Here is a 16,122-nt window from a genome sequence, read left to right on the forward strand (position 1 = left end):
AATTGGAAGAGAAATGCACATTTCCATCTTTACTTACTTGCACATGAACAAATCTACACACTTTGAAGAAACAATCAAGAGCTCAGGTCAAAATGTGAATCAACAAGGCCCCAAAATGACAAAACGTTTCGAGGATACTCAACAAACTCGCATTATCATAATCATCATCATCATCATCATCATACTAAAGCCAACAAATTGGGCGACAAAATGCAGCTATTATTCTAATAAACCCGCAAGCTATCTACAATTACTTAGAGCACATAAAATTAGCACCAAATCCCAAGTTTTTCTAGCAATCAACGATCAAATCAATCCATCAGCATGAAGATTTCGCCTGAAAAACTAACCGGGAAGTGCAGGCATCGCACACGACGCTACAGGCTTGGGGGATTTCTCGACCTCAACAAGACACATCCTGCAATTTCCAGCAATCGACAGTCGGGAATGATAACAAAACCTCGGGATATCAACTCCGGCGACCTCACAGGCCTGAAGAACGGTGAATCCTTTAGGCACCTTGACCGCGTAACCATCGACGAAAACCTCGATCGCATCCTCCGGATTCGAGAAATGGACTCGCGCCCCACCCACAGGGCTCCTCTGAGGGAGAATCTGATTCGGCGGCGGCTCGGGCTGAGAAGCAGCGGCGGCTTCAGGAGATTGGAGCTCCGGTTTGGATACGATTGTTCGGAGGAAGAGATTAGAGGTTTGCGATTGAAGAAGACGAGAAGCTGGTCGAATTGTTCGAGAAGCTAAGATTCCTAAACCCATGGCGTTTGTTGGATCTGTTGTGTCTTCAACTTCTCGATCTTGTTGTTTTCTCTCTGTGAAGCATTTGTGAGAGAAGGAGAGAGAGACACGAGAATCAGTGAAATTTTGGGCTTTATGGGCTTGATATTAGGCCAAATATTAAAACCCTGAATTAAGTGTATGGTTTTCTTCTGTAATTTTGGAATGCGAGAAAGGATATTTTGGTCATTGTTTAGTAGTACAGTGACACTCCTGACACTTCTTCTTCTTCATCTTCCCCATAAAAATAGGGTTTGTTCTTCTTCTTCTCACAGATTTCTGAAAACCTTGCCAAGTTTCGATCACTGAAACACCAAAATCGATGGTTGATTCCAGCGACTCCAACACGGACTGCTTCGAAATCAGACACCGCAAGAGCAAAACCATGAAGAGGAAGCATGACAATGACGACGACGGCGAAGACATTTCCGGTACGAAGGCAATGCTCAGGAGGAGAAAGCGACCGAAGAAGACGATGATGTCATTTGTATCTTCTCCTCAGTCTCCGAAGATGATCTGGACTAAGAGCAACGAACTTGAGATTGTTAGGGTTTGTGATTTCTCTGCTTATTCCCTCTTCTTTTTTTTTTGGATTTCCTGAAGAGCAATGAGCTCGAGATTGTTAGGCTTTGTGATTTATCTGCTCATTCTCTATTTTTTTCTTTTTTAGGGTTTTTTTTTCTTTTTATAACATTTTTAGTAATTTTGTGTGGAAAAGGGAATTGTGGACTATGAAAAGGAAAAGGGACTGAGCTACGGATCTGATTCGGATGCCTTTTACGGATATGTGAAAGATCTGATAGACGCGGATTTCTCGAAACAACAGCTCATGAATAAGGTCAGGAAGATGAAGAAGAGGTTTACTGATAACCATGGAAGATCCAAGAATGTGAAGCGTTCGTTTGCTAATTCCGATGAAGAAGAACTGTTCGAATTCTCGACGATCATTTGGGGAAAGAAGAACGAAACCGAAAGTGCTTCTAACGAAAACATGCAGGACCAAGCCTCAAAGGTATCGTGAGTGGGTGAGACTAGTAAGTGAGTGTTTGTTCTGTTTCTTACTAATCTCCTCTTTTGTAATGATCGATCTTTTTGTGTTCTTGTTTTGGTTAAGGATGTGTCGCCTTGTGCTGAGAATGATGCTGAATCTGGCAAGAAGAATGATACAGAATGTGCTTCTAACGAGAACATGCAGGACCAAGTCCCAAAGGTATAGTGAGACTAGTCAGTGATTGTTTGTTCGGTTTCTTACTAATCTCCTTATGTGTAATGATCGATCTTTTAATGTTCTTGTTTTGGTTGTGTAATGATCGATCTTTTTATGTTCTTGTTTTGGTTAAGGATGTGCCGCCTTGTGCTGTGAATGAAACTGAAGGTGCTTCTAACGAGAATATGCAGGACCAAGTCCCCAAGGTATAGTGACTTGTGTGTTTGTTTTTTTTGGGTCTGTTTCTTACCAATCTCCTTATGTGTAATGATGAATCTTTTAATGTTCTTGTTTCGGTTAAGGATGTGCACCCTTGTGCGGAGAATGGAACAGAATGTGGCAAGAAGAATGAAACAGAAGGTGCTTCTAACGAGAACATGCAAGACCAAGTCCCAAAGGTATAGTGTGAGACTTGTTTGTGCTGTTTCTTTCCAATCTACTTAGTAAAGGTGGATTCTTTATAGGTTCTTGTTTTGTTTAAGGATGTGCTTCCTTGTGCTGGGAATGAGCAGGGGAGTCATACGAGGATGGAGAATGAGAAGAGGAGTGTGGATGATGACATCTCTGGTCTGCAAGACGCGTTTGAGACAATGGCGTTTTTCAAAGCTCTAAGTGAAAACCAACAGAGGCTTCTGCGTCGGGGTTTGAGGAACATTCCAGCTCAAAGGAGGATTGAGCTAACCAATGAATGGAAGGAATTGCTTGAGGAGGAGATGAAACTGAGCATCAAGAAAATGGCTTTCTCCGTGAAGCTAGCGACCGCTGGAGTTTCTGCTTAAATCTAAGAAGAAGGGGAAAAACACGTTCTGCTTTTGGAATGACTTGAACTGTTTTTCTCCTAGCTACTTACTACTAATGGTTTTTTTTGTTGTGTTTAAATCGTCTTGTTGAACGGTTAAGTAGCCTATGTTAAAAAGGCTCTTCGGCTTCTTTTGTGTTAGGTGTTGACTACTAAAAAACTCTGGTAACCTAAGATGTAATCAGATTAACGATCTTTTGCTTGTTATATATATTTGCACTACTAGTTAATAAGGTTTTAACTTTTAAGTAAGTAACTAGTCTGTCTATGATTCCCCTCACTGCAACCTCCTAAAAGAAAAAACAGGATTAGGAGAATGAATTAAAAAGTTTGCAGATTCTTGAGTTTCTAAAATCTGAAAGACATAATATCTTCTACTAACCCAAAGGGTCCACGTGTATGTTGATTACTGAAACTCAGCTACTTTGTCATTGAAATGCGTTATTACAACTCCTGGGCTTTAGAGATCTGAAAGACACTATCTTTCCTCTGGTTCTTGCTCTGTTCTTAGTGTTTTTTGTAATGAGCATCCTTCTGTATCGCAAATTTTCAAATTGTTTGCAATCTATAAAGATTGTTAAATGTTTTGATAGCATTTCTAAGCTCCCAATGCATCTTTACTTAGTACTCACATCTACTAAATACACACAAAATTTCAACAAACATTTGACCTCAGTCTATAGCAAAGATGAAGATTATGAATAGAATTAGAAACACATCAAACCGAACCGGTAGGATTAAAACTGCTTAAGGGTTCACTTTGTTGTTCTGCAAATTCCCAATGAAAATATAAAATCTATATTTAAATATAAATATCAATTTTGACTCCCATTTGACTGTCTTCATGGTAATCATCATATATATTATAAGCAAAGTAAAAATTTTGTTTTAAGCTCTCTCATTGAATCTCAGAGTGGTTAATTACCATTTACCCCTCCTTAAAATTATTTTTAATTTAAAAACAAAAAAAATTGTTTACAACTAAAATCACGATTATAATATAGGTTGTAATAATATTAAATCAAATAAAAATATATGATTTTATCTCAATCTGATCAAAATCTACGATTTTATCAAATCAAAAATCACGATTTTATAACTAAAATCAAGATTTTTTTTTAAAAAAAATATTAAAAATCGAAAATTATAATATATAATTATGTTACTCCAAAAATCTTAAAGTAAATCTTACTTAATCGATACTTAGATATTATTTTAAAAAAAAAATATATATTTATATGAATTATAAAAAAACATTAAAAAATGAAAAATCATCATATATAGTTATGTTACTCCCTTAATTTTTAAGTAAGTCTTGATAAATACTTAGATATTGTTTTTTAATATAAAAAAATATATGAATTATCCAATTTGCATAATTTTAAAGATTTTTCAACCAATTTTTTTTCTTCACTTACATGGTTGTAATGTTTAGCGATCATGTAAGCTATATATTTCGTGTGTTTCACATTAGTGATCTTGTGACTTCTTAAAAATAGTTTTTGTGCTTTCTAATTTTCTATTCGGTTGTTATTTTTGTTTTATATTTGTTTCTGTTAGCTCATGTAGATCTACATTCTTTTATATATATTAGCTGATACCTTGTGTCTTCCTTTTATAGCTCTTTCAGAAATATATTTTGTTCTGATGTATATTAGAAGTTGGATTATATTTATATTTTATAAATTCTTCTTATTAATAATAGCTTATGATGTTTTTTTTCTGTTTAGGAGGTGGTGTTTTAGCCGGACTTTCTTGATCGTTGATTGTTTAGTTTACTGCTATACCGAAGGATAACATTTTATTTTCTTTTTTGTGCTTTAGGTTTAGATTTGTGATTTTTTATTATCTATCATATTTATATTTTATATATTAGCCAGTTTTGGTGCACTTTTCTTTCTCTTTTATTAGTTTGGGCTGAGTCGAGCCTTTTTTTATTTATTTATTGATTCTTATCTGTTTTAAGTTTTGATTGTTTTTGTTTTTTCTTTCTTAGGTGCTCACGTTTTATTGTTTCATCTTGCGATGCAACATATTTCATTTGCTGGTGATGAAGACATAGATTATAGTCATGAACCGAACCAGTTCTCAGAGTCAGATATGAGCGTTTTATATGTTTTAAAAAATTATTACAAAAAGATCATGTATTCTGTTTTGTGGTGTATGCTCTTGGTGACGATTCAAAATGGTCTATAGGACATACAGTGTCGAAATCCCTCATGGCAATGAACGTGAGTTCACCTGGTTCTTGTGAAGGTTGCCAAGCTGATTGAACTTTTGGAAGGTACATGAAACTTTAAAAGAACACATACAAAAACACAGGTTTAATCATCTGATTATGGATTATTACTTGATCTGATGAATCCTAAATTTATAACAGTTCAAAAGAAGCTTCGGTGAACAAGGTGCAGAATATGGTGGTCTGTGTTTTATCCAAGACCCACATGTCGTTGCAGAGAACAAAAGAAAACAAGCTAACAAGGAATTTAGTTCCAGCAAAAATGTTAGTCCATTTGGCATATTCTTACTCTCAAAGTTAGTTCTATTGATAATAATGATGATACTTGAACAAAATTACTATTTTTTATTCGAACAATACTTTATTTGAATGGGCTTTGTGTGTGTTTTGTCTCTTATGTCCAGTGTTGGGATATTTTTTTATATTAGTTTCTGGTTCTTTTCTTTTACTTATGGGCAAAGACATGAGAAAAAAGTAACTATTTGTACTTTGATCTTTTGCACGTTTCTCCGACTGAAATCTTTTTCGTGTGGAGTGCTTTCATCTCATGTGTTTCCAGTTGAGTTTGAAGTGTTAATTATAAAATGTTGTTTTTGGATCAGAGTAAACCTTCTCTTGCTTAAGTTTCACTAAAAATGTAAAATTTATGTTTAAGTAGCTAAAACTCTAAGTTTTCTTAAGTTTGTATGTTGGAAGGATTCAATTCCATCTAATTTTGTATTTTCTTTATTTTTTAAAATTATTTAATATGGTAACAAATAAATATTCTAACACAACAATGTGAAAGAAATCGATGATAAATTATATACAAAAATCTGCAAATATTGGGACCGTGAAAATGTCACAACTGTTTCGTGGAGACTCCATTTTACTTAAAGTCTTATTTTGATATTTGTTTAATTTTTGATATTTTTGTTATTAGCATAATTAAGAAATTTTGAGAATTTCTTTTTTTGGTATATATGTCTAAGCTCTTTTTTAAAGTTGATTACCCCGAAACAGTTTTAATTGTTCGAAAGGAGCAAGTTACAAAAGTTAATGCAGTTTTTTTATCTAACAATAAATATAACACACTTTTAAGGAGAGTTTTAAGTTTGAAATGTGTATTTATCTTTTTTCTCAACTTTAAAAGATATAAAGTCATAAAAAGTATGAAGAGTACGTAATATGAAAAAAAATCATAAAGAGAAAAATAATAAACCGTAAAAAAAAAGACGAAGAAGACGAATGTGTTAAATAATAAAAAAAGATGTGAATGATAAATTTGAATAAGAAATATGAGAAGAAGAAAAAAAAAATGAAGAATAAGACATGAAAAAAAAACAAGAAAACATATGGACAAAAGAAGAATAAGGAAAAAAATGATGAAGAAGAAAGAAAGAAATTAATACAGAGAAAAAAATAGGAAACAAAAAACTAGAATACATCTTAATTAAATTAGTTTGTGGACTATTTTTTAAGTAATTAATTTGGAATTTTGTTTATTTTTTAGTTAATTTTATTTTGATTTTTTATGTTTTATATAGTTGTTTTAATTATTTTCAATTTATACCATAAATTTTTATTTTTTTATTTTTAAAATCTTTTGGTCCGCGCAAGTTGCGGGCTAAATACCTAGTAATTCTATAATTACAATAGAATTCGCTTGTCTTCATGGTAATAATAATTCAGATGGTGATTCCGATTGCGACGAGTTTCTGGGTGAATTTCTCAAGTTTCTACTTGCTGGGTCTGTGGCGGCGAACAGAAACGCCAGGTTCAGGGCTTGCCAGATAATCTCTGAGGTATAAGAGGATTAGGGTTCCTTCTCTTCAATTTTGGAGTTTAATTCATTTGTTTGAGCGTAGTTATGTTGAGTATTGTTCATAGTCTTACAAACTTTAGAAGTGGGGAATCGGATAGCTTTATAGCCTTTCAATTGCTTTTTTTGGGCAGAATTGGATTTGAGGCTTTGTTAATGTGATGATTCCTTTAGATGTTTTGTATATGGGACACACTAAGAATGCTGACTGTTACACAGGCAAAGGGTTCTGATGCTGCTACTGCGATGGGAGCCTAGGCAGCAGTTTGTGCTGCTGAAGCTTCAGATGCTAATGATGTGTTGGAAAGAACTTTACCTGCAACAATTTCTGATTATGTTGCTCTAGTTAAAGCTCATATAGAAGCTGGTGAGTCCAAATATTCTCTTTAATACCAAAACTTAGTTGTTTTTGTTTGAGAGATGCCATCCTCTTACATATAATTTTCAGGACCGAATTATCACTTTGCTTAAAGGCACCTATTATTGTTGGGCACAATGCTTGATTTCTCTGATGCTATGCTCCACAAAACTGCAAGTTCATTTGTACAGGAGCTGCTCCACAGACCTTTTGAGCAAGAGTTAGCCGAAGATGGGAACAGTATTGTGATTGGCGATGGTTTAAACCTTGGTGGTGATAAAGATTGGGCTGATGCAGTGTCCAAATTAGCTAAGAAAGTTCATGCCGTCCCTGGAGAATATGAATAAATTATACTTGTTGTTGTTGAAGAACTAGCGAGACCCTGTAGGGAAAGGACTGCGAATTTCCTGCAGTGGATGCACATGCTTTCTCTGACAAGTCTTCTCATGGAAAATGGAAATCTTTACATTCACTGCAAGGGAAGGCTATTGAACCAGAAGAGATACTGCATGCTTTGTTGCTTCCAGGGGTATATTTTCTACTCTTCTCTGTTATTATTTTCCCTTGAATTTTGACTTTGAAATTATCTGGATATCATAAATCTTGAGACTTTGACTTCTTCTTACTTGTAGTTGTTAATTTTCCATTCAATATGCCAATATTCCATATGCCTTTTTTTTTTTCATGGTCCTGCTTTCTTTGGCTATGTACAAACAAACACTCTTCCTGATACGATTCATGTAACGCAGGCAAAACACACTCACTTGGATGATGCTATAAAGTGCCTCGGTCTTTTTGGTTTGTTAGAAAAGAAGCCTAGCGAAGAGCTAGTAAGGCAGCTACGGATAGCTTTTTGTAGAAGCCCTCCTCCGATTAGTATTATGGCTTCCAAGGCACTAGTGGATCTTGGGATGTGGCATAGCCCAACAGAAGTTGACAAGGCAATGGGACAAGATCTCTTGTCACAATTTGAGGATGAGAGCATTGATTTTGTACCTGTCGACTTGTCAAATGCTGAAGAAGATTTGAACTTAAAGATGCTCGATCTCTTGTATGCTGGACTTGAAAGTGATGACTGGAGAGCATACACAGAGAGCAGTGAAGATGAGTCTGTTAAAGCAACTGTCGGGGAGGGGTTTGCGAAACTTCTTCTTCTTCTAGGAGAGAAGTACCCAAACTTGCCTGCATCGTTTTATCCTTTTGTTCTGGGCAAGCTGATTGCATTATACTTCAGCGAGGAGTCAAAAGAACAACTGAGGTATAGAGATTCTGTTTCTTTCGATTGGTAACTTTTGTCATCAAAATATCTACTAATGATTTTCTCTGCGTAATTATTGTCCAGGTTCAAACAGTGTTTATCTGTCTTCTTTGAGCACTATGCTTCTCTCTCGGAAAAGCATAAGGTAACGAAAACCATGATGTCATTAAGAGCAAGAGGTTTCATGGTGTGTTTGTTTAGTTTGTATAGCTGAACTATTTGTCATGTGATATAGGGATATGTGTCAAAGGCTTTTGTTCCTCTCATACGCTCATTGTGGCCTGGGATTGGTGGAATCTCCAAAAACTCTTCATATGTTGTATCAAATCAACGTAAGCGAGCAGTCCAAGCATCCAGATTTCTCCTGCAGATGATGCAAACCCCACTATACAAATCACCAGACTCACCAGAAGATTCTGTCCAGCCTCCACTAGACCGTACGGAAGAAGGGTTAGCCATACGCATAGCCGTCGAGGTTAGTTGCATTCCTTTGGCGTCTGTATCAAGGAAAGGATAATAGAGTGAAGATTCTCTAGTCAATTGATGCGATAATATAGAGTAGTTGTAACCTTCAGAATCTCAATTCCCTTTATAGTTTATAATTGGCTATTAATATTTTTTCCCATAGATGGTAAGCTTCAAGGCTAAGAAGACTGCTTCTGAGAAGGCATACGTTGCAGCACTATCCAAAATACTTGTGCTACTCCATCTGAAACCATCAGAGCAAAATGTGATAAAGTTGATGAGAAAGCTTTTAACCCGAGTCGCGGAATCTGTATGCTCAGAGAAGGATCTTCTTAAGGAAGTGAAACTGGTGCTTGAACATCTAAAATCTTTGGACGCTTGTCCAAGCGAGGACCTTTCACAAGATGAAGCAAATTCCATCTTTGGTACATTGATCTTTTGCCTTTTACATTACAGTTTGATTATATTCGTTTAGAGTCTCTCTTTTGTCCGTTGCTTTGAAGAATTTGATTGTTTCTAATGGCTAATTACAGAAACACTAGGAGTAAGTTACGACCTGGATATCACTGCGCTGCAACAGTGCCACAGACACCTGCTCCTTGCTCAACAAGAGTACCAGCTCGATCAAGAAGACGAGTAAGGATTGAAGAAGCATCCTCTGATGAAGATGATGAAGCTGTAGCATCTCCTCCACCTTCTGCTGGTAATACTTTGATGACCCGATCACACCGGGCAAGTAAAGCTGCTGCCATAGCCAAAATAATGGCAAGCAAAGTGAAAATGAGCGATGCAGATGAGGATATTGAGGAGGAAGGAGAAGAAAGTTCGTCTGATGTTAGAGCAGAGGATTCAGATGAATCTGATGAATAAATAGATATAGAGAATGAGTTAGTGACTAGTTCTGTTGTTTGTATGTTTGCTAACAAAGCATATGTTATGAGTTTGTTACCTTTTCTTCTGCCCAATGTTCGTTGTTTGTTATGTGCGAGTTTCGGTTATGTTTGCTATTTAACATCTTGGATTTGGGAAAAATGAGAAAATACAAAAACTAAAAACTTGTAAGGAAGCATAGTATGATCAATGATATGGAATAATGTTGTCACACTTGATTATTTGATTAGTGTCGTGTCATTATCGTAATCCTTTGTGCGTGCTTAGCATAGTTAGTATGCTAATTAATACTTGATGTAAATACCTTTTCACTAATTAATACTTGATGTAAGTGATGTTTAAGGTTTTTGTAGATTAAAATTCGTTTAATTTTTTTTTTCATACTAAAACATCATTTATTATCTATTTAAATTCAATTCTTCAACCAATAAAAAACAATCTACAGTAAATATCCAAAATTATTAGATTTTGTATTGAAAACTAAAAATATCACTTATTTGAAAACAAAAAAAACCCTTAAAACATTATGCAGTTAAAAAAAGAGAGAGTAGGAATTAACCTACGTGATATGCATAATTATAATATCTTAAATATTATTTTAGAAATTAATTTCAAAATTTGGTTAGTAAAATTTATTGATATATAGAAATATGCATATATAAACATACACAATTAAATTTTACATCTATTGAATAGAAATTTGATTTACTATTGGCTAATGAATTTTATGATATCTTTAACTAATAACAATAAACAATATGATAAAGTGGAATAAGCTATTTATTTAACCCGTTGACAGTAAAACAAAATATTATTCAGGCTAACTCACAAAAATTTATAATATCATAATTATCAAATCTAATTTGTACCGCTTAATAAATGTGTTTTATGATTAGTCTACAAACTATAAAAATATTTAATTTTATCATGTTTAATTATTTATGAAAATAGTATAATATTTTCCAGGTTTGATATTGTTGTGAATCAAAACTAAAGAAAGCAATAATCTAAGAGAAAGAAATCGCAAATTCATGCAAACATCCGTTTAGAGTTTTTTTTATCAATTATGTGAATGAAAAATTACAAACCCTAAGCCTTGTATTTATAACCCAAAAACACGACTCCAAACCCACTCGACAAAGAAAAACCTAAATCAAACTCAATAAAGAAACCGTAGCATGGGAGGAGGGGAGGGGGGTAAATCAAAAATTAGAATCATAATTCGTTCATATTAGACTAACCTTAACTTGTTTACTTAACCTGTTTTGTATTGAATTAAAATATAACCTTAAAAATCAGTTTTCTCGTGTCAAATTTTTGAAAAAAAAATAGTTTTTAAAAATCAGTTTTATATATAATCAAGTGAAATATAATAAATTATATTAAAAAATATATTTTATCACTTTTTTACTATCATAGTTTTTTATCTAGGATTTTTACATTTTTAAATGAGAAAAAATTATTTTCTCACACTTTTATAATTGACTATAATATATGATATCATTTGAAAAAAAAATATAAAAGATATCATATTTTTATTCAGAAATAAAGTAGTAAATATCTATTATATTAAAACATAAACATTTTTTGTGTCTAAACAAATTTCATTAATTTAAGACTATTCTGGTTAACTCTTATTCCTGTTTTGTTATTTTTTTGTCAAAGAAATATTTTAATTTGATTTATCTGTTTTTTAATTTCTAAAATATAATAAAATAATATATTTGAATTTTTTATTTAACTATAATTTCAAAAATTCAAATTTAGTTTTAATTAATTTAGATTTTCTTAAATATAAGTTGGATTAATCATCAAAATTACAAAAATCAGTTGTTATTATTTTTATAAAAATAGTAGATAGGATACTTGTTTATGTTATATTTAAATATTTAAATTTTAATAATATTCTCATAATTTAAAATCATAATAAGCGGTATACTATTATATGCTTTTTCGTAATCAATTTATTAAAAAAATTAAATAGTTAAAAATTGAAAAAAATATTTATATTATTAAGTAATATGAACGGCGAGACTATATTTATATTTTAATAATTATGGTCTTTTTGCATTAATAGAATGGACGGGTTAAAATTATGTTTTTATAATTATGGTCAAATTTATTAAAAAAAATTTAAAATATAAATTTTATCTAAAAACAAAAATAAATCAATGTTACTTATTAGAAAATGTTATATATAAAAACATAAATTACATTAAAAAATTAGATTAAAAAAAAATTCTCGTGCGAATGCATGGATAGAATCTAGTACTTTATTAAATGAGAAACAAAAATTTTCTATATTTTTTCAATAGTTTGGAAAGATAATTATATTTTTTTCTAATTTAATTTTTTTTTATTATTTGTAATGGTATTTTATGTAATAATTTTAAAAATAAAGTTATTTTTTCAAATACCTACTTTATTTATAAAATAATTTAGAGATAGCAAAACAAGAAAGTTTAAATATTAACACAACAACGAGAAATATATAAATCGACTACAATAATGGTTAATAAGACCATCTTTTCCACATCTATTTTATGCTCAAATATCATCATTTTTGTGGATATGAAACATTGAAACTTCTTCAGCAGTCTCTGAATGATTGGTGTAGAATTGCAGTGTCACATTAAATATCAGTATTGACTTATTGGTCAATTCTGGTTCAGTGTATTTCTGTTCGGTATGGATTGGTTTAACCGGATAATTAAGTGGATAAAGAAGTGTGGGGTGCTCTTCATTTTTATGGTCTATATCATTTCGTGGAATTAACACTTGTTCAGCAATTTCCGAATTATTGGTGTAGATCACATTGTCGTCATTGAATTGTTGGTGTTCCTCTTTCTCTTGCTCATTTATTCAAAGCAGTGAGTTTGTTTTCTGGTTTCTTTCTGAAAGTTTGAGCAAAGATGGGAAACTTTTTATCACCACAGTTATCATTTTTTGAATGTAACCAACCGTTGAATCAAGCCTGTGGCTGCTTATTTGGTGCTGGAAATTACATTCACATGATGGAGGCTAACCTTGAGGCGCTGGAGAATACTTTGCAACAACTTGTAGAAAGGCGAGATGATCTGTTAAGAAGAGTTGTCATAGAAGAAGATAAAGGTTTGCAGCGGCTTGCTCAAGTTCAAGGATGGATTTCAAGGGTAGAAAGAATTGAGTTCCAGGTCAGTGATGTTTTTAAGGCTAAACCAACTGAAACTGGAAGATTGTGTCTTTTTAGATATTGTTCTAAAAAGTGCATACCAAGCTGCAAGTATGGTAAAGTTGTATCGAAGAAGTTGGAAGAAGTTAAAATACTTCTATCTGAAGAAGCTTTAATTAAAGAGGTGGCGGGGAAAGCTCCTGTACCAAAGGTGGGGAAGAAACATATCCAAACCACAGTTGGTCTAGAGTCAATGGTTGAAAAAGCATGGAACAGCCTCATGGACGTTGAACGAAGAATTTTAGGTCTTTATGGTATGGGAGGAGTAGGGAAAACCACCCTCTTAGCCCGTATTAACAACAAATTCGTGGATGAATTTGATGTTGTGATATGGGTTGTGGTCTCTAAAGATCTGCAAAATGAGGGCATTCAGAATCAGATTCTTGGAAGATTAGGTCTTGACGAGAAACGGAAAGGAGAAACAGAGAAAGCCTCTTCCATATACCATATCCTTAGCAAAAAGAAATTTGTGTTGTTACTAGACGATCTATGGAGCGAGGTTGATCTGAACAAGATCGGAGTTCCACCTCCAACTCGAGATAATGGATCGAAGATAGTTTTCACGACTCGTTCTAAAGAAGTTTGCAGAGACATGGGAGCTGACGATGAGATGAAGGTTGATTGTTTGTCATGGGATGAAGCGTGGGAACTGTTTCGAAACACTGTTGGAGAAGCCACATTGAAACGCCATGAGGAAATTGCAGAACTTGCAAGGGAAATTGCTAAGAAATGTTGTGGCTTGCCACTTGCACTCAATGTTATTGGCAGAGCCATGGCATATAAAGAAGGTGTACACGAATGGCGTTATGCACTTGAAGTTCTCAACTTGTCTAGCCACAAATTTAAGGGTATGGACGATAAGATACTTCCAATTCTGAAGTTTAGTTATGATGATTTAAAGGATCAAAACGTCAGATCGTGCTTCCTATATTGTTCCTTGTTCCCGGAGGATTATGAAATTGAGAAAGAGCGGTTGATAGAATATTGGATAGGCGAAGGATTTATAAATGGAAACAGAGGTGAAGATGGGAGTAACAACCAAGGTCATGCTATAATTGGTTCGTTAGTTCGTGCGCATCTATTGATGGATGTTGACCGTGATGCATACTTAGCAGAGAAGGTGAAAATGCATGATGTTTTACGCGAGATGGCTCTTTGGATAGGAAAAGAGGAAGAAACAGTTTGTGTCAAATCTGGTGCGAAATTACGCCATATTCCAAATGACATCATAAACTGGAAAGTTGCGAGAAGGATATCGTTGATGAGTAATCAAATTGAAGAGATATCTTGCTCTCCCAAGTGCCCCAACCTCTCGACGTTATTTCTCGGTGATAACAAGTTGAAGGTTATTTCAGGTGAATTCTTTCGGTTTATGCCAGCCCTTGCCGTCTTGGATCTTTCTCAAAATTATGATCTTTGTGCATTGCCGGAAGAAATTTGCAGCTTGAGTTCCTTGCAATACCTCAATTTATCATCGACGAGGATAGAATCGTTACCAGTTGGTTTGAAGGGGTTGAGGAAACTAATAAGCTTGGACCTGGAGAGTACTCGTAAACTTAGAAGCATTGGTGGGATAGGAACAAGCTTACCAAATCTTCAAGTGTTGAAACTAATTGGTTCCTGTGTCTATATTGATGCAGGATTAATGGAAGAGCTACAACTCTTAGAGCACTTGAAGATTTTAACAGCGAACGTAAATGATGCTTTGATTTTGGAAAGTATCCAAAAAGTGGAGCGATTGGCGAGCAGTCTTCGAGTTCTATTCCTAGATAATATCTCAGCAGAGGTTGTAGTATTAAACACGGTAGCTCTGCGTGGTCTTCAAAGCCTTGTGATTTGGTATTGCAAAATCTCAGAGATAAAGACAGAATGGGAAAGCAAAGAAAGAGAAGAGATTCTCTGTACAAGTTCTCAAGGCTTCAAGCACCTCTCCGATGTTCGTATACGCCATTCGGAAGGTCCAAAGGACTTGACGTGGCTGTTGTTCGCTCAGAATCTCAGGTCACTATTTGTGGATAATTCAAAAAGCATAGAAGAGATAATAAATAGGGAGAAAGGAATGAGTATTAGCAATGTGCTTCCACATCTGTCGGTTCCCTTTCGGAAGCTTGAACACCTTCGTCTATTCAAATTGGATGAATTAAGGAGCATTTGCTCGAATTCTCTGGTTCTTCCAAACCTGAGAGAATTTAAAGTCTACTACTGTCCAAAGCTTACCAAAGCTGCCACTGAGTTTCCTGAGACACGAGCAGCAATAATAAGAAAACGGATCCGCAAATTTGTTAGAGAGGGACGCAATGCTGGAGGTACTGCGGGGTCATCTGCACAAGGCACAACAGAGTATGAAGGTGCGCGCCGATGACCATCGCAGGGATGTGAAGTTCCAAGTGGGAGAGTGGGTATATTTGAAGATGAGGCCTTACAGAAGGAAGTCGCTGGCACGGAGAGCAAACGAAAAACTCTCAGCTCGGTTCTATGGGCCTTTCGAGGTGGAGGCTCGAGTTGGAGAGGTCGCCTACCGCCTGAAGTTACCAGCTGAGGCTCGCATACATCCCACATTTCACGTTTCACAGCTGAAGAGGGCAGTGGGAGAAAGTATGGTGGCTACTCCCCTCCCACCGCAACTGACAGAGGAGGGGGTGCTCGAAGCTGAACCAGAGTGGGTGTTAGACCAACGCATCAACCCTGCAACCGGCCAGGAAGAGGTTTTGATCAAGTGGAAGGATCAACCAGAGTTCGAATGTTCGTGGGAATGGAGGAGCGTGATCCAGGGTCAGTTTCCGGATTTCAACCTTGAGGACAAGGTTGATTTCGAGGAGGGGAGTATTGATACGTTCACGGCCCAACATCCGCCTATTCTCTATCAGTACACACGAAAAGGGAAAGTCCATTAAGCTTGAAGAATGATCCACTCTGAGGTAGAGGCACGTGGACTCAGAAGGAGTGCAGTTAACTATAGTACTAAGGAATAAACCACGGTTAAGTTTGTTATCATTCTCATCCTTTGCCCATGAGCTGTCACAGATCACGTGGGAGGAGTAGGATTAAGGATTCGCAGTAGTATAAGTTGGTTATTTGGGGATTCGGGAAAATAGCAAGTA

The 16,122-nt window shown here is 34.8% G+C and overlaps 3 protein-coding genes and 1 pseudogene across 5 annotated transcripts in view; 3 read left to right on the plus strand and 1 right to left on the minus strand.

Moving 5' to 3' along the window:
* Positions 1–846, minus strand: part of LOC18022801 (NADH dehydrogenase [ubiquinone] iron-sulfur protein 1, mitochondrial) — a 3,549-nt gene extending 2,703 nt beyond the window's left edge. Inside the window, exon 1 of the mRNA XM_006405804.2 lies at positions 351–846. Within this exon, the coding sequence (XP_006405867.2) occupies positions 351–774 (424 nt within the window). The 5' untranslated portion in view covers positions 775–846. The remainder of the gene's footprint in view (positions 1–350) is intronic.
* A 207-nt stretch (positions 847–1,053) lies between these two features.
* LOC112088595 (GLABROUS1 enhancer-binding protein-like 3) lies at positions 1,054–3,023 on the plus strand. Of its 3 annotated transcripts, none has more exons than XM_024159032.1 (6): positions 1,054–1,342; positions 1,511–1,804; positions 1,907–2,002; positions 2,134–2,205; positions 2,302–2,397; positions 2,482–3,023. In XM_024159032.1, exons 1-6 carry the CDS (start codon positions 1,115–1,117, stop codon positions 2,776–2,778), a joined length of 1,083 nt encoding a protein of 360 aa, XP_024014800.1. In that variant the 5' UTR covers positions 1,054–1,114; the 3' UTR covers positions 2,779–3,023. The 3 variants fall into 3 exon arrangements, with proteins under 3 accessions (XP_024014800.1, XP_024014801.1, XP_024014802.1); XM_024159033.1 differs by having other exon boundaries at positions 2,512–3,023; XM_024159034.1 differs by lacking the exons at positions 2,134–2,205; positions 2,302–2,397 and having other exon boundaries at positions 2,512–3,023.
* Positions 3,024–7,039: 4,016 nt separating this feature from the next.
* Positions 7,040–9,789, plus strand: LOC18022803 (annotated as a pseudogene).
* Positions 9,790–12,821: 3,032 nt separating this feature from the next.
* LOC18022804 (probable disease resistance protein At1g15890) lies at positions 12,822–16,103 on the plus strand. Its single transcript, XM_024158911.1, has 3 exons — positions 12,822–14,427; positions 14,578–15,232; positions 16,058–16,103. Exons 1-3 carry the CDS (start codon positions 12,822–12,824, stop codon positions 16,080–16,082), a joined length of 2,286 nt encoding a protein of 761 aa, XP_024014679.1. The 3' UTR covers positions 16,083–16,103.
* Positions 16,104–16,122: the final 19 nt, after the last annotated feature.

Source organism: Eutrema salsugineum, unplaced genomic scaffold (assembly GCF_000478725.1).
Source record: "Eutrema salsugineum unplaced genomic scaffold, Eutsalg1_0 scaffold_14, whole genome shotgun sequence".
In the NCBI taxonomy this organism is placed as follows: domain Eukaryota; kingdom Viridiplantae; phylum Streptophyta; class Magnoliopsida; order Brassicales; family Brassicaceae; genus Eutrema; species Eutrema salsugineum.